This window comes from Panthera leo, chromosome C2 (assembly GCF_018350215.1).
Source record: "Panthera leo isolate Ple1 chromosome C2, P.leo_Ple1_pat1.1, whole genome shotgun sequence".
NCBI lineage: Eukaryota > Metazoa > Chordata > Mammalia > Carnivora > Felidae > Panthera > Panthera leo.
In genome coordinates, this window is record NC_056687.1 from 4,629,720 (window position 1) to 4,647,308 (window position 17,589).

At 52.0% G+C, this 17,589-nt stretch overlaps 1 protein-coding gene across 10 annotated transcripts in view; it reads right to left on the reverse strand.

The window, feature by feature from the left end:
* Positions 1–17,589, reverse strand: part of BACE2 (beta-secretase 2) — an 89,668-nt gene that overhangs the window by 35,217 nt on the left and 36,862 nt on the right. For all 10 annotated transcript variants that reach the window (XM_042955023.1, XM_042955022.1, XM_042955028.1 and 7 more), the window contains 3 exons: positions 15,747–15,835; positions 5,176–5,392; positions 1,215–1,343 (listed from right to left, as the gene is read on the reverse strand). In XM_042955023.1, coding sequence (XP_042810957.1) covers positions 1,215–1,343; positions 5,176–5,392; positions 15,747–15,835 — 435 coding nt within the window. The remainder of the gene's footprint in view (positions 1–1,214; positions 1,344–5,175; positions 5,393–15,746; positions 15,836–17,589) is intronic.

A 17,589-nucleotide genomic window follows, 5' to 3' on the forward strand; every position in this document is an offset into this window, starting at 1 on the left:
CCATGTATCCAAAGGTCCAACAATATCATACCCTGGTCTAATCGAGATGCTCTGGGGGTTTCCATTATGTAAAGGAAGTACACACAATTTAGCCTTATGGTCTCGAGACTTCGCTTCCTCCAAACACGTGAAGCGAAATAGTTAACTGCGTTGATTGACGGGAATTTAGTTCCTCAGAGGACTTAGACTTACTGTCTTGCAATTGTGCGTGGAAAGCAGAACAGAAGAGCTTCCCTACCCAAAACTGCGTGCTGTCAAACTATAAAACATCGCCCCATGAATCCTAGGCTGCCCTCTATCCAGAAAAGGGGCTACATAAGGTATTAAGATCGTGTGTACTCGGGGCGCCTGGGTGGCTCAGTCGGTTGGGCGTCCGACTTCGGCTCAGGTCATGATGTCACGGCCCGTGAGTTCGAGCCCCACGTCGGGCTCTGTGCTGACAGCTCGGAGCCTGGAGGCTGCTTCTGCTTCTGCGTCTCCCTCTCTCTCTGCCCTTCCCCACTCACGCTCTGTCTCTATCAAAAAATGAATAAACGTTAAAAAAAAAAAAAGACTCTGTGTACTGTTAGCAAACGAAAGCAACTGGGCTTGCTTCGATTAGAGGGGTTGTGGGCACGTGCCCTGAGGTGCCCTTCTTGTACATCGTCCCTGTCACCTCCTGCTTTAGACATCGGGGTGCAGGGCTCATTGAGGGGACGCCCAGGCCACAGCATATCCACAGCGCTGATGACTTTGATCTGTCTGTGTAATAGAAAGCTTTCCGCTGTGCACGCACGCGTGCGCACAGAGAGACAAAGGATATACAGGTGTGCCTGTCTCCCCACCGCACTGATGACATCACCAGCATTTCCCTCTGCTTCCCCAAGGCAGAGAAAAGCCCGCTCACCGCACCCCCTACGGTTCCTCACCTGCCCCTCCCCAACCCGCCAAAAACTGTTACCCTTCAAAGAAAAAAAATTTTTTAAGAAGCTTTAATGGATTTGGGGGAAGCAATGACAATCATCAGCTTGTGGATGGCAAGGTAATTAGGAAAGATAAAAATAATTCCCAAGTGTATCCGTTTTCTAAAGCTTCTAGAACAAAGGTTATCAAAATTCCACAGGACTTCTGCATGCGCCCACGTCTCCTATTCCTATCAGGGTGTCAATAAAACAGAAAAAACTGCCCGATTGATTTGTGATTTTTCCCCCCCTTTAAGACTAAAAGATACCCACAAGACTACCTCCGTTGGTACCGGATCCAGCGACGGGCAGTCCCGCCCCACACATCTGCATGGAGAACACGTTGGGGATTCTCGCTTGTGCCACCAGAGAATCAAAGAATGTCTCCAGGGAACTTGACGGCTGTAGGAGGGAAAACGGCGACAGAACAGATGAGTGACCCAAAGCAGACACCACGCGTGACGTACAATCTGTTTTCCTAATTTGTCTCATGGCTAAACAACAAACAAGCTGCAGTAATTCAGAAAAACCTACAACAGACTTCCCACCAGGCGGCATTTTCCCCGCTGGAGCGGCTCTGTTGTAAAAATAAGACAGTATTTCTAAAATTGGAGCGATACAGTAGATTGGCGAGGCCCCTGCGCGGGGACGGCACGCAAAAAGAAGAGGGTATTTGTAGAGCAAGCACGACACCGTCTCATTTGTCACCACGACTTTCCGGGAGGCAGGGGTGAGACGTGGAAGTAGGTCGCCGAGATGGGTGATGAACTCTAATCATGGCCATCTCAGAGTAACAAGAGAACGGTCTCCAGGTGCGGCCTTTGTGGCTTCAGAAAACGTCACTCACTCCTTTCAGCCACGGTCGTCTGGCGCCACGAGACATCTCTGATCACAGCACCCACTGAACGCCGGGGAGCAGGAAAGCAGCAGGGAAGGGACAGTCCTGGGATCCTCAGGTTGAAAAGCCCCTATTCCCTGCTGGGCCCAAGCGGCCCGTGCCTCCCTTCCCATGGAGCTGGCAGTCACTTGGGCACCCCCAAGTCTCCAGGACTCAGAGGAAGAGGCACGGTGTGCGAGCAGCTCTGAGCTGGGGGTGGGCCTCCCCCTGGCGGTCTCAGGGCAGGTCAGGGACCTCCGGGCAGATTTTTGACAACTGGGAGATACCAATCACTTGGAGTTGTTAGTTTCTTAAGTTTATTTCTTTTGAGAGAGAGAGAGAGAGAGAGCAAGCTGGGGAAGGGCAGAGAGAGAGGGAGAATCTCAAGCAGGCTCCGTGGGGGTCAGCACAGAGCCCGACGCGGGGCTCGAACCCACAAACCGTGAGATCATGACCTGAGCCGAAACCAAGAGGCAGGCGCTCAACCGACCGAGTCACCCAGGCGCCCCTCGGAGTTGTTGGTTCTTGACGGAAACTCGCCCGTCGTGGCACAGGTGCCATTGGCACATTCTGACCACCGACGGTCACCGTCAGAACTATTTGCTACCTGTAAGAATTAAAACTGAAATTCTGGAGGGAGTAGGAGAAGAGCCCGCTGGCAAAGAGAAATCTTCCCACGTATTTAACTCTGTTGTCTCTGGCCTCCTAGTCCTGCTTCCACGACTCTCTGCCAGGAGTCGGCACAATCTCTGTACGCGAGGCGGGCAGAGGACTTGGCATCTGGGTCGATGACGGAGAGACAAAGTCCCCTCCTGCAGGAGGCCGGGTGTGGTGCTGACCCAGGCCGCCGTGCCTCTGGTCACCCGCATGGGAGGCAGCGAAGTAAATAAACGCTGCCTGGAACTAAATTCTGGCTCCCTCCCTTGCCAGCCGTGTGACTTGTTCCTTTGTTTCTTTATCTGGAAAATGGGAAAATAATAGCCTCCTAGAGCTGTCGTGGGACTCAAATGGGTCCATACGCACAAAGGACTTGGAATAGTGCCTGGTGCCTGGCAAGGGATCCATTGTTACTCTGTCGAGTCACTTTTCAGGAGGACGGTGCCTCGGGATCCCTCTTGAGGTTTAAAAACACACAGGTGCCAGGATCAGCCAAGAGAACCAGACTCAGGAGGCGTGTAGGGGGACCGAGACACCACACGCTGTGGTGGCCGCTGAGTGGCTCGGCCAGTCTCTTCCAGACCCCAATCCAGACTGCGCCGCCTGGCACGGGTCTCCCGCCACGCGCCTCGCCCCACCCATCCCGCGACTGTCTCCCCCAGGCTGGGACGGGACCCCATCGCTGGTAATCTCGGAATTTCACGCACAAAAAGGTCACGTGGGGAGTCCGGACACCCCAAGGGACCCCGGAGTCATTACTTCCCAGGAAGTTTATTATCAACATTATCAATTCCGGGAAATTCAGCTTCATTCTACCATCCTCCAAATAATCCGCCGTGACACCAACCGGGCACACCTTTCGCGGTCAATGTCAGGTAAACACGGAATGGTTTGTCCTTGGTCACGCTGTCAGGGAAATCGCATTTAGGAAGGTAGGTGATTGGGGCGCCTGGGTGGCTCAGTCGGTTGTGTGTAGGACTCTTGATCTCGTCGTGGTTCATAGGATCGGGCCCCGTGTGGGGCTCTGTGCTGACAGCTGGGAGCCTGCTTGGGATCCTCTCTTTCTCTCTGCTCCTCCCCCTCCTCTCTACCTCTCAAAATCAATAAAAATAAACTTAACAAGAAGGAATGTAGGTCAAGAGTCTGCAGATTTCCCATTAAGCTCGCCACACAGTAGTGAGAGGAAAAGGGGGCTCCAGAACCCCCCCGGGTCTGCAGACGGGCTCTGGGCAAGGAAGGTAAGCTTCTCTGACCCTCAGTCTGCACAGCCATAAAATGGGAGAACACGGCCTTCCAAAGTTGGCCTCATGGGGAGGTCTCGAGATTCAAGGGAACCAACATCCTGTGATGTGCCTCACGGGCTGTCTCTCCTTGAGAAGCCACAGGGTTGGGAACCTCCCCCGACCCCTCCCTGCTGCCCCCTCCCCGCCTGGCCCCCCTGCACCGTTTACTAGCGGGCTTGGGCTGGAATAAACGTCCTTGCAGGGAGAGAAAACAGGCCTCCCCTCCTGGGCCCTCACGGACCGCGGGGGGCTCCGCCGTTACTGGGTGGGTAGGTCCTACATGCGTGTGCCTTGTGGTTTCACACTCCGCTCTGGCTCCAAGCCTGGCACCGAACAATGAGCAGGGCAAGGTGTGGTGCCCACTGCAGACTAGGTGGGGTGACCTCCCGCTTTGCTCAGGTGTGCACAGCCCGAGCCCCGGGCACACCCTGGGTCCTAATCTGCTGGCCTCTGGCTCCCTTCCTGATGGAAATCCCCCGGCCTGTGAGCAAGCCCGCCCCCCCACACTCCTGCACACCAACGTCCCTTCCTTTGGGCCGGCCTGAGTCCAAATGTTTGGAGAACATTCAATTCTGTCTTTCCCATTTTGTGCAGGTTCTGATGCTGAAGAGAGCGAGGGTTCCACGCTTTCCCCCTGCACCTCCCGGGCCACTGGCTGGCGGTCCCTAGGACGTGCGTTCAGGCCCCACTTGGGCTCCAGGGCGGTGTGGGGGGGGCTCCGCAGGGGTGTCTGCAGCCACAGCAAGAAAGCACGACGCTCTCCTCCGTGGTGGGGAGCCTCCCGGCTGAGGTTCAGGACCTCCTGCAGGCTCCGTGTCTCCACGCGAAGGTGCGAGTTTAATAAATGTCTTTTTGGGGCGCCGGGGTGGCTCAGTTGGGTGGGCATCCGACTTCGGCTCAGGTCATGATCTTGCACTCCGTGAGCTCGAGCCCCGCATCGGGCTCTGTGCCGACAGCTCAGAGCCTGGAGCCTGTTTCAGATTCTGTGTCTCCCTCTCTCTGACCCTCCCCCGTTCATGCTCTGTCTCTCTCTGTCTCAAAAGTAAATAAATGTTAAAAAAAAAATGTGTTTTCTTTTGACCCTACCCGAAGAAAAACCCCTCACCACCATAATTCAAGTGATTCAGGTTCTGTTAACATTTTTACACTGCAGAAGTAAAATAAGCAGAACTAAGACAAATGAGGGAAAGTGATGCTTGGGGTGTATCTTGGCAGGAAAGTTCGAGGAACTGCACCGTTTACCTTAAGCTTCAAAGATGCCCAGAAACACGATGCACTGTGTGACCACGGTCTGCCTCCACCACGGGAGTCTCACGGACCGCCTGCGCCCCGCAGCCCGGACCCACCTGCCGCCCGTCCGAGCACTGGCCCCAGACGCGTCCCACCTCTGACGCACTCAGGCCCACGCTGGCCTTACCTTGGCCAGGGCAGCATACGCGAGTCCCAGAATCCCGTTCCATTTGACGCCGGGCAGAAAGAAGTTCTCTGACTCGAAGATAGTGGCAATGTTGACAAGAAATGAGCTATTGAAGCCTTTCGGGATGGTGACCACGTCCTCCCCCACGAAGCCAGTCCAGCTCCCTTGCGTGTACTTCACGGTGACGTCAAAGCCCTTGGAGCGGTACGTGCTGGACCTGGCGGAACACGAGGGAAGGCATCGTATTCGTCTGTGAACCCGCGTGCTGACACGGCGGCCGGTCACCGTGGCGGAGACGGCTGTGCTAAGCGCCGGGGGGGGTTTACGGTCAACTCTTCAAGACTAACAGTGGCCCTGCTGACCAAGTGGCATTTCCCACAAGACACGATCACTAGCATTTGGGTAGCAGTGGTTCCGTGCCACGTGTGAGGGAGGTACTGGGGTCGACATCTGCCCCTGTGAAGCCAGTAAGTCAGGGGCTTTACTTAACTGGATGAGCCTTTGAAGGCAGAAATCAAACCTGGGCATCTGCCTGGCCCTCTGGCTTCACAGGGGCCCTGCAGTGGCTTCTCTGTGACACAGGGAGGGGCCGCGGGCTGTGGCCCGGGGCTCAGATTCACATGTACAATCAGTGTGAAAATACCAAGTGATCCCCTCCACCTCCACGGCCTTCCTCCTGATGTCACAGGCTCCTTCTCCCGGTTGTCCCCAAGGCTCCAAAGCTTATTATACTCATGCCAAAATATGGGGGATACCAAAACATGAAGGGATTCAGACGATGGTCAGGGCAGAGGAGAATCCTGCCCTTGGGGAGACCGACAGTAAACAAACGAATCCACAAAATTCCAAGTGGTGGTAAAGAGTGTTAAGGACTCTCCAGAGAATAAATCGGTGGGGGGAGGGGGGGTTGGCAGTGATGTGGAGGTGACCCAGGCGTCTGCAAAGCAACCACATGTGTGTGAGACACGCACAAAGCCAACGAGCCGCATAGGAAGGACTTTCCGGAGGGAGGACAGCAGGTGTCATGGCCCTGTGGTGTCCCAACCTGTAAAGTAATTCTCTTACCCCGCTGAGTTTAAAAACTCTGCTGATTTACAGCAAAGGACCCAAAGAAGGTCTCTAGGCAAATATCTGAGCATTCACACCACACTCACCCTAGGAAAACTGTCCACTTCCTCAGAGAAGTGTCAAATCACCAAACAGATCAGTGGAAAGTGCCCCCATTTGCCTGTGGTTTTTATTTCGCTGATTTATCACTGAACACTCAGTCCTTGTTGTAGGATTACAGGGACTAATGCAGTCTTGCCTGAGGTCAGGAAGGAAGTTAAATCGGAGATGATATGACCTCTTTTGGGTGGGGGGTGGGGTGGGGGGTGGTGCGCACATCTCTTAAGCTTTAAATATATTTGACAGTTTTTAATTCGGTAATCACGCTTCTGAGAATTTGATCCTAAGGAAACGCCCATGATGCAGGTGGAGACTCAGGTACAAAGACAGCCATTATGTTTTATCTATAATAGCAAATGGTTGGAAACAACCTAAGCCCCAGTAAAAAGGAAACAGTTTAGCAAACCATATCTCTATGATGGAATATTACATAAAACCGAAACAGACTAAGTCATTTTCAACGACACAGGAATAAGGTACAAGAAAAATGTCGGTGGCTCCCTTGGGTGGTGGGGTGTGTAGGGGAGACTCCCCTCGTTTTTTAGGCCCATCTACAATTTCTGCATACTTAACTTCCACAATCAGAAAAAAAAAGAGTTATTTTTAAAATGTCTGGCAGACATGGGGCACCTGGGTGGCTCAGTCAGTTAAGCATCTGACTCTGGATTTCCGCTCAGGTCATGATCTCGCACTTCGCAGGTTTGAGCCCCGCGTCGGGCTCCGTGCTGACAGTGTGGAGCCTGCTTGGGATTCCCTCTCTCCCTCTCTCTCTGCCCCTCCCCTGCTGGCATGCGTCGGAGTGCCCTCTCTCCCTCAAATAATAAACTTTACAAGCTGGCAGAAGATTTTTGGAGAAATCTGATCTATGTTAGCTTCGTAATGGGATACAAACTGTACAGAACGGCTGCTTTTAACATTTGCCGTCTTAGATCGCTCTGCCATGACCTCTAAGGGGCGGCAGCATAAGTGACTCGTGTGCACCTGTCTCCTGACAAGGGAGAGCACAGAAGAGTGAGGGGGGAGGGGTCCACGCACGCGGAGAACTAGGGGACCCATCAGAAGTCGCACGTGTCAGGCAGTCAGGTCGCTGAGACGCGGGCACCCGAGAGTCGCTGTGACGCCCAGTTTACCGCGAGCACTAACTCAGGGGTGCCTGGTGTGTGGCAGGGGCTGCACGCAGCGACGGTGACCCGCAACGAAACCACGGAATTATTCGGGCCCTGCTGACAATCTCGGGTCATTCCTCGAGTCCGCAAATCCACCACTGCTAACGAGAGCGGCTACCTAGGATCCACTCCAGGGTCAGCACACTGTTTCTGGAAAGGGCTAGGAAGCAAGTGCTTTACCTTTGGCGGGTCATGTGATCTGTTCCAACTCCCCAGCTATGCAAATCTAATGAGGACGGAGGCCACAGACGGTACATCAACAAGGCCCGCTGTTGTATTCTAATAACGTTTTATGAACAGAAACACAACAGCAGGTTGGGTCGTAGCCTGCGGGTCCTGGTTTGCCAACTTCCGATCTGAAAGATTAATTATCTCGGGCGCCTGGGTGGCTCAGTTAAGCGTCTGACTTCGGCTCAGGTCAAGATCTCGCGGGTTCACGAGATCGAGCCCCGAGTCGGGCTCTCCGCACTGTCAGGGCAGAACCTGCTTGGGATTCTCTTCTTCCCTCTCTTCTTTCTCTGCTCTTCTGCTGCTCACACTCTCTCTCTCTCAAAATAAATTAAAAAATAAAAATTTAGAAATAAAATAAAAAGTCTGCCTTAATAAATGTTAAATGATTAGTTATCTCCCCAAAACCACCTGAAGTACCACAACTGTCCTTTGAGAAGTTGTTTTATTTCTACTGTGCCCAGAGTATAGAACACTCAATAGAATTTGCTAATATCGTCGGAGTCTGAACCAGCCTCTTACATGTATTTGGCGTGTTTTCTACACTATCCTGACCAGCTTGCTACTCCCCTCATGGGGGAGGCATTCTGGATATTTCAGTGCCACCCGCAGAGCTGAGAGGCAGGTGATGTCACGCTGACTGCGTTCAACCGCTTATTAGCTGTGTGATACGGGCCAGGTTGCTTAACCTCTCTGTGCCTCTGGCCGAAAGGAGACAACATAGCACCACACCTCGTGCGGTGGTTTAAGTTTGAGGAACAAGAGTTAATACTGGAAAGCGTTTAGAACAAAATCCCTGGGACACAGCAGGTACGCAACAAAAATAGCTGCCATTATGATAATTATCTAATCACTTGCTATCTTTATTCAATCTAGGAACTACTATTAGAAGAGGTAAGAAATTTTTTCCCTGAAAACGCTCCTACAGAGTTACTCTTACTGAATACCCAAAACGGTCTCGTTTGGAAGTCCAGCCATCCCTCGGAAAGGGGGTTAGTCTGTCGAACGGCTTGGTTAAGGTGGTCAGGAGCGGCGGAGGGGGCTTGGTGTCTAAAGGCAGAGTTCTCCTGAGTCCTAGAGGGGTGCGGTCCAACAGAACTGGCCGCAGATCGGTGCTGTCCAACATGGTAACCGTAGGGGCCACTGAGCGGTAAAATACGATTACAGATTACAGGGTGACTGAAGAGGTAAACTGGTTTCACCTAACGTTGCGTATTTTCAACAGCCACATGCGGCTAGCAGTCACCCCTGTAGAAAGCACAGCTGTGGATAACGCGAGAAAAAAGTAAATGCACGCTGTCCGAGCTCCCCGAAACGAACCTCAAAGGGCAAACACCTCAGGGATGAATGGTAAGCAACTCTGAGGGTTATGGACGTATAGTTTCCAGGACTGAATTAAAAAAGAAAAGTCTTCCTCTGCCTTCATGCTCTAACATCCTACTCGTTGGCACTAAAATGCTGTGGCTCTCAAGGGCTCCGCTCACTAATTAGCGACACTGAGAGAGAACCCCACATTGGCTCCTCCCGTGGCGTCCATTCTGGGCGCTCAGAAACCCCAATCCATCAAGGATGCAGGCAGCCAGGAAAAAGTCCGCTCACGGCAATAAAACCCACTTGGAACCGGGGGCGCCTGGGTGGCTCAGTTGGTTGGGCGACCGACTTCAGCTCAGGTCGTGATCTCACAACTCGTGAGTTCGAGCCCCGCATCAGGCTCTGCGCTGACAGCTCAGAGCCCGGAGCCTGCTTCGGATTCTAGGTCTCCCTCTCTCTCTGCCCCTCCCCCACTCACGCTCTGCCCCCCTCTCTCTGTCAAAAATAAATAAACATTAAAAAAAAACCCACTTGGAACCCAGTTCAGGAGGCATTCTGCCTCTGAGTGTTGCCCGAACACAGGAGTGGAAAGTGAAATCAACGAGCGGAGGAGAAAAGAGCCACAGAACATTGTAGTGTTTTGAAAGAAACCCCCTGTCGTTTTCAGAGGACATAAAAAGAGAAGGTGTAAGGGCAGAATTGAAGAGTGGGGTCCTGAGGTCTGACCTGGTTCTCTTAAACCACCACACCCCGGGAACGTGGAACCTCCGGAAGAATGCAGCCAGGGGCTCTTCTGCCTGTTTGGGGGTTTGGAACCTACCTTTGGGGTTGCTGGGCTGGCCCAAGTGACCAGATACTCCCTCCCCTTCTCTGCTCGCTCTGGGAGTGACCGGACCAGAGTGGGTGGGGCCACTGATGGCCCTTGGGGCTGCTCAGCTAGCCTGTCTACCCTGGAGACTCGTCAACACCCTCAACAGTGGCCAAAGCTCATGGGCTCCAACAGTCCCGTCTGGGACAGGCAAACAATGGGTGGGCTTGAGAAATGATCTAAATCATCAAATGTCCGCATCGTCGCACACGGAGACATGAGGCATTTCTTGGGGGCGTCAGGGGTCCAGCTCAGCCTCCTTCAGTTGGTCACCGGTAGTCCCCTAACATCCTAATTCTACCGACAGGCATCGACTGCTCCTTTGCCACGACTACCCTGGGGGCTTCGCCCCCCGCATGGAGTATGGGAGGAGGAGACATTTTAATGGAAAGATGTTTAATTTCCCGAAGAGATTAGTAGAAGGTCAGGGGAATGAGTATGTTGGCTCTTTAATCAAGCCAATTGGCCGGAGGCTATTTTATTGGCTAAAAAAGAAGTACATCTAAAGAAATACACAATCTTCTTTTTGCCATGTAGAAATTCATCGGAACGTTTGCCACCATGAAAGGCGGGCTTCTGATGGGAAAAAGCTACACAAATGATTAATGGTAGTCTGACAGCTCATTCCATAAATCAAAGAACTCTTGTCAAAGAACCCCAAGCCAAAGCTCCAATTACTGGGAAATGTTTCAGGAAGCATTAAACCTGAATATCCAAAGACTGGGGGACTTGAATCAGAGGCTGACAAACCCAACCAGGAACCTTATTATAACTGAGGGAGATCAGAGGGACAGGCAAACACAGAAACATCATAGAGCAGGCAGCTACATCTCAGAAAAGAACCCTTTGTCAGAAACTAAGAAGGGAAGGGAGAACGTTCTCTTGGCATCCATCAAATACAATGGGGGAAAGCATACCGTAGGCCAACTGTAAAGTCAGCTCAAAGCAACAGGCAAATTAGTAATACATAATTTACACAGAAAACGCTCCTATCTTTCCAATATTAAATCTGCGTCAAAGAGAAGCCTGGGAGAAACATGGCGGGGCGGGGGGTGGGGGGCACAGAGGAAGGGAGAGAAAAGAACGTTGGCGTAAATCTGAGCGAGTGCTTAACCTGCAGACGCCCGCTGTTAGTAGGGGCGCCACTGACTGAGCAGAACCGGCCCCAAACTCAGAAATGTGATGCTTCACGGAACAGTCCTCTTAAAAGGCCGGCCAGAGGCCCAAAATGTGGGTGATGTCTTCTGGGTACTGAGAACTTTTCAGCATCACCTGTGAACCAAGAAGGTGGGCTCAGGTCTGGGCGACAGAGCCAGGGGCGTCCCCCGCCCGCTGGTAGGTTCTGTTATCTCTGCTCGTCCACGTGTGGACAGCCCAGGAGACCCTTGAGGGCCCCAAAAGCTGGCAGGGAGCCCTCAGCCCTCCTGTGCGAGTTAGCGGGAGGGAAGGCTTGGCCACCGGGGGAGCTACAGACGTTCTCACGAGTTTCACCTTAAACGGGGCTCAACACCTAAATATGAAAAACAGAAACATCTGCCGCCTGACCACAAACCCGGCCGGCAAGGTTAGCGGCGAGGTTAGAAAGACGTGTCCTCCCGAAGCCTGAGACGGGACCACCGTCCGGCCAAACCGTGAACAAAGCAAAAGGTAAACGAGAAAAGACCCCCGCAGGCTACGGTCGGGTAAATACCGTACACGGTTATTTGTAACGTTGCCTGCGACCCACCCCGGTTTCAATAACCGCACCTGCGCGGCAGAAGGGACTGGCTTGCAAAGTGCTCTTTTGGCCTTTATTGATCCCTGGCTGCGGGCGCTTGCCCGAGCACTACCGTCTACCCACTGGGAAGGGAACACTCATCCACAGGGTTAAATCTGCACACTTGAGGGGCGCCTGGGTGGCTCAGTGGGTTGAGCGTCCGACTCTTGATTCCAGCTCAGGTCATGATCTCACGGTTCGTGGGTTCGAGCCCCGCGTCGGGCTCTGTGCCGACAGCTCGGAGCCTGGAGCCTGCTGCGGATTCTGTGTCTCCCTCTCTGCCCTCCCCTGCTCGTGCTCTCTCTCTCTCTTTCAAAAATAAATAAACATTAAAAAAAACTTTTTTTAAAAATTGCATCCTGGAATCTAATGTGAGTACACAAGTCTCTCAAATGTTGGCTTCACTCTGCTGAACTTTCTCCTACTGTCTCTCATGTCTGCAAATCCGTGATGAAAACCAGAACTGCCCCAGGGGAGGAAAGCCACTAAAGACACAGCTGAGCCTCGAATACGAGGTTCAGAGCACAGGGAGTGTGCTGCACACGCGTGTTCTGAGCACAGGGTAGGTGTGGGGACAGCAGGTACGTGTCGCGACTACAGCCTGCAGTGTGAAGAAGACGGAGGGCTAAGGTTGCTGTGCCACCCAGATACATTTTTTTACGTATTTTTAATACGCATTTGCACTTTCCAGAAATGCGAGTCAACCCGGGGAAGGTGACACTTTTGGGGGAGGGACAACTTTACCAAGATTCTTCTCCTGTTTGTTAAATCATGTCACCAACCCAAGCCGCTCTGGGGGTCCGAGTCCACTTCAACCCCCCTTCTCCCCGTCTGCACTGGCTGCTGCAAGGCCCCCGGGGATGCTCACAGCCTCGTGTGCCCCCACCTCCCAGCCCTCCCCCTGCAGCCGACCCAGAGTGTGCACAGACCAAGGTACCGACCACCTCTGTCCACATGACCGCTTTCCATCCTCCCCGTACGGTCCCGGGGCGTCTAGACTTAACATATGCAGGTAAGCGATACTGCCTTTGCAATTCATTCAGGGCATTCCCAAATACTTGCTAGAAAAAGGGGTGTGCCAGGGCTGAAGGTTCAGGAACTGTTGACCTAGAAGCTTGATCTTGGACAAGTCTCTTGGCCTCCTGGGCCTCCTGTGCTACGTGAATAAAATCAAGGTCTGGACCAAGTCCAAGTCCTGCTCTAGGACGAAACAGTCCAGACTGAGCAGCTGGGGGGAGGGGATGTGGATGGACGGCCTGTCAGAAGGGGAAAGGGCAGAGGGTAGCCCCCAGCCCCATGCACACGCGCGCGTGCACACACATACGCCCCCCTGCTGCACACCTGTGGCTATAGCAAAAGCTCTGGGGCACCCACAAGTCTTCTTCTGTCATAAACAGTCACTGGCTGGGAAGTTCGCCCCGGAATTTCAGTAATGACAGGTTCTCGGTGCACGGGGTCATACACTAAGCCACAGGCTCTTCGAAGGACGGGCCCACGGGGTATCTGGTGGCCCCACGAGGCCTGCCTAGCACCTGCCACCACTGCTCTCCAGCTGTGCCTACAGAGGACCACATCTCTTGTGCCACCAAAATGGAGACCGAGTTGTGGCATCGGGAGAAGACAGGCGGCACTTCTCCCACACGGGGCGACGTCTCCTGCCTTACCATCGACGCCCACAGTTTTCTGAAGCTTCCCAATTGTTATTTTCCCTCAACCAAAGTTGGGGGAACAGAGACTGTGGATGAGGAAAGTGAGCAGGGAGGCATGTAGAGGACGGGCAGCAGGGCACTGAATGTGGAAGCTCAGGGTCTGGCAACGGCTCACCAGCCCGAAGAGCCAACCGCATTCCCCTTGTTTTCTCTGTTTAAGGTTAAATTTTAGGGTCACAAAAAGAGATGTGAAATCGAAATGTGCATGGCATTTGGGCAGCAACGGCACCCAGAAGACGGCGACTCTGACCCCGTGGGCTCCTCTGGGGCTCAACGCTGCCACGAGGCCCCGGGGGCCGTCCCGGGAGCCCAGCGGGGGCTGCCCGATGCCATCCAGGCTCCACACTGTTCTCAGGTGCCTGCCCCACAACGGCAGGCTTGGAGCCCTGTCCTCAGACCGAATGTTCTGTGCTCCTTTCTAAGCGAGTCACAGAAGTGGTCCCAGTGAACCACACCTTGACCACCATTGAACTTCGGGACAGCAAACGTGGCTCTCCGAGCAAGCCCAGGCCGCTGCCCGGAACAGCCTCACGCTGACGCCTAACGCTCCCCTCCCGGCTCGAGCCCCTGCCACATCAGGGCTAGAGGGGCTCGAGGACCGTCAGAGGACGGTGTGCTGTCTGCAAACCGGGTGTGACTACAAAAAGGCCAGCGGACTCAGATTTTTATCAAGTCGATGCCAGGAGAAGGCACCACAGCTGGTAGGAGAATCCTCCTGTGGATTCCCCTGGCAGGAGTTCATACCTGTGTGTACACACATACCCAGACAAGTACACGACTCACAGGAAAACACACAACCATATACTCACGGCGAGATCGACACATACACAACCGTATACACATATGCAAGTATCTACATACACACAGATGTCTACACATGCACGTATGCAAATATCTACATACACAGATGTCTACACATGCACACAAAGGACCCACAACCATATGCACGTATGCAAATATCTACATACACACAGATGTCTACAAACACACACACAACCATATACACAAATACACAACCATACAAACATATGCAGGTATCTACACATAACACAAAAACATGTGCATACACATAAATATACAATAATCATAGACACATACAGATATGTACATATACACAGATGTCTACACATACACAATGATACACAGTCATATAGACACATAAATATACACACAACCATATATACATATGCACAGATATCTATACATATACACAAATATATACATATACATACAACCATACACACATATGAATATACACACAACTATTTACACATATGCACAGATATCTGCGCATATACACAAAGACAATCATATACACATACACAGATATCTACACATCTACATACCCACAGATATATACACAACCATATACACATACACACGAATACACAATCATATGCACAACTATACACACGTATGCAGCTATCTACATATACAAATAAATATTTACATACACATAAATATACACACATACATACGCAGATATCTATACATATACACAAATATATACATACACAGATATACATACACCATATGCTCAAATATACACACAACCATATACACATATGCACAGATATCTACACACATACAACCATATACACTTACACAGATATCTGTGCATCTATATACACACAGATATACACACAACCACATACACATACCCACAGATATATACACAACTATATACACATATACGCATATATAGAACCATACACACATACGCAGATATCTACACACACAAATATTTAGATACATATAAATATACACACAATCGTACACACACGATATCTACATACACACATGTGTACACATACACACAACCATATATGCATGCACAGATATCTACAAATACACACACAAATGGACATGCAACCATATACGTATACACACAAACAGATACACAACCATACACACGTATGCAAGTATCTACACATACACACAAATACGCACACATATATACAAATATCTACATATACAGATGTCTACAAATACAAATACACACAACCACACACACAGACGAGTACATACAGAACCATATACAGATATCTACACCTACACAAATATATACACACAAATACACACAACCATACAAATGTCTATACATACACAGAAATATGTACACACACACACAAATATACACACAAATGTCTACACAAATAGATGCATGCACACAGGTCTACATATACACAGATATCTAGGCATACAAATATACACGCAGATGTCTACACAGACACACGAATACATACATACACAGACCCCCCCCTTTAAACAACACAGCCTTTCGGCTTCTCTTATGCCAGTGTCTGCTCAGTATTCACGCGGTGCCCCGAAACCCTGCCGCGCCCAGCCACGCGCCCGTCACTCACCTCTCCGTGTCAAAGTACGAGTCTATGTAAGAATGCGGGGCACCTGCCACGGCGAAGTTGCTGCTTCCAGTGTCCACGAGAATCTGCAGCTTTTATTTTGAAGGGGAAAAAATAGAAACTATCAGGTTACTGGAAGAAGGCAATGCTCGAAGAATTCTTTCTGAAACTAAGCACCAAGAACAAGGTATTGCTTGGAAAAAAACTTGTATCAATGAGAAATTTGTGTTAAAAGTCGTTATGAAATTGAAATCTGAACAGTCCATTAAGAAGCTAACAGCAGGGAGGGGCACCTGGGGGGCTCAGTCGGTTAAGTGTCCGACTTTGGCTCAGGTCATGATCTCACAGTTTGCGGGTTCAAGCCCCGTGTCGGGCTCTGTGCTGACGTCTCAGAGCCTGGAGCCTGCTTTGGATTCTGTGTCTCCCTCTCTTTCTGACCCTCCCCTACTCACACACTCTGTGTGTGTGTGTGTGTCTCTCTCTCTCTCGAAAATAAACATTAAAAAAGATTTTTTTAATACACAAACCTTAAAAAAAAAAAAAACCGCTAAGAAACATAAGCTATTGATGAGATAACCCAGGTGGGTAAGTATTTACCTAGAATTCTCTCAACACTTACACAGCTGCTCTGGGAAAAACCCTCAGTTTTGCCAAATACAGTGTTTTCCACGCTTCACTCACTTGACCCCCTCCCTCAGCAGAATCTTGCCCAGTCAGCCACTCTGTCCTGGAAATACGGTCTCCGTTCTGGGTTCCGGGACTCTACGCTCCCAGTTTTCCTCCGACTTCCTGCCTGCCCACTTCAGTCTCGCTGCTGGGTGCCTCTCCTCTGCCCCGTGTGCGGGAGTCCCCCACAGGTTGGCCCTGCGACCGCCAGGCACCAGCCACACTCGCCCCGTGGCAGCGACCTCATCAGTCTCATGGCTTTGCCCTCCACACGCCCGTGACTCCCCTACATCTCCCACGCGGGCACCCCCGGGCCTTCCCCGCTCAACACCTCCACTTGGATGCCCAACAGCCATCCGTTAGGGGTTGAAATGTGTCCCCCAGAAAGTCACACCACGGTCCTAACCCCCCAGAACCTGTGACTGTGACCTGACTTGGAAATAGGGTCTTTGCGGATGCCATTAAGATGAGGTCATTAGGGTGGCCGTCATCCGACAAGACTGCGGTCCTTACAAGAGGAAAACACCATGTGAAGATACAGACACACAGGAAGAAGGCCAGGGGACAGGGGCAGAGACTGGACAGAGGCAGGTGCAGCCAAGGGGCACCAGAGACTAACGGCCATCACCGGCAACCAGCAGACACAAGGAAGGACTCGACCCAGAGTCCCAGAGGGAGGGCGGGCCGGCCGCCACCTTGACCTCAGACTTCTGGCCTCCAGACTGTGAGCGGAGACATTTCTGTGTCAGACCACCCGGTCTGTGCTTCACTATGGCTGCCCCAGGAAACAAACACACTGTCTCACGTCTGACGTGTCCAGAACCGAGCCCCCGGCACCCCCGGGCCTGCCGCGTCCATAGACTTTGTTGCCATTTTGTTAACGGTGGCTCCGTCGCGTTAGCTCAGGCCAGACAGCGTGGCGACACCTTCACCGCTTCTCTCCCCCAGGCCCCACATCCAGACCCCCTCCTCCGGGCTGTATTCCATGCCTGCCCGTCTCTCATCACCTCTGCTGGGACCAACGTGGCCAGTGGCGTGACCGTCTCCCGCCTTTCCCAACCAGCGTCCCCGTCTCCTCCCTCGGTCCACTCCCCCCAGTGGCCACCGTGACGCTACAAAAGTGTAAGTCAGAGTGCACCACCCCCTGCCCTCCCTCGGCTCGACAGCCTCAGTCCTCACA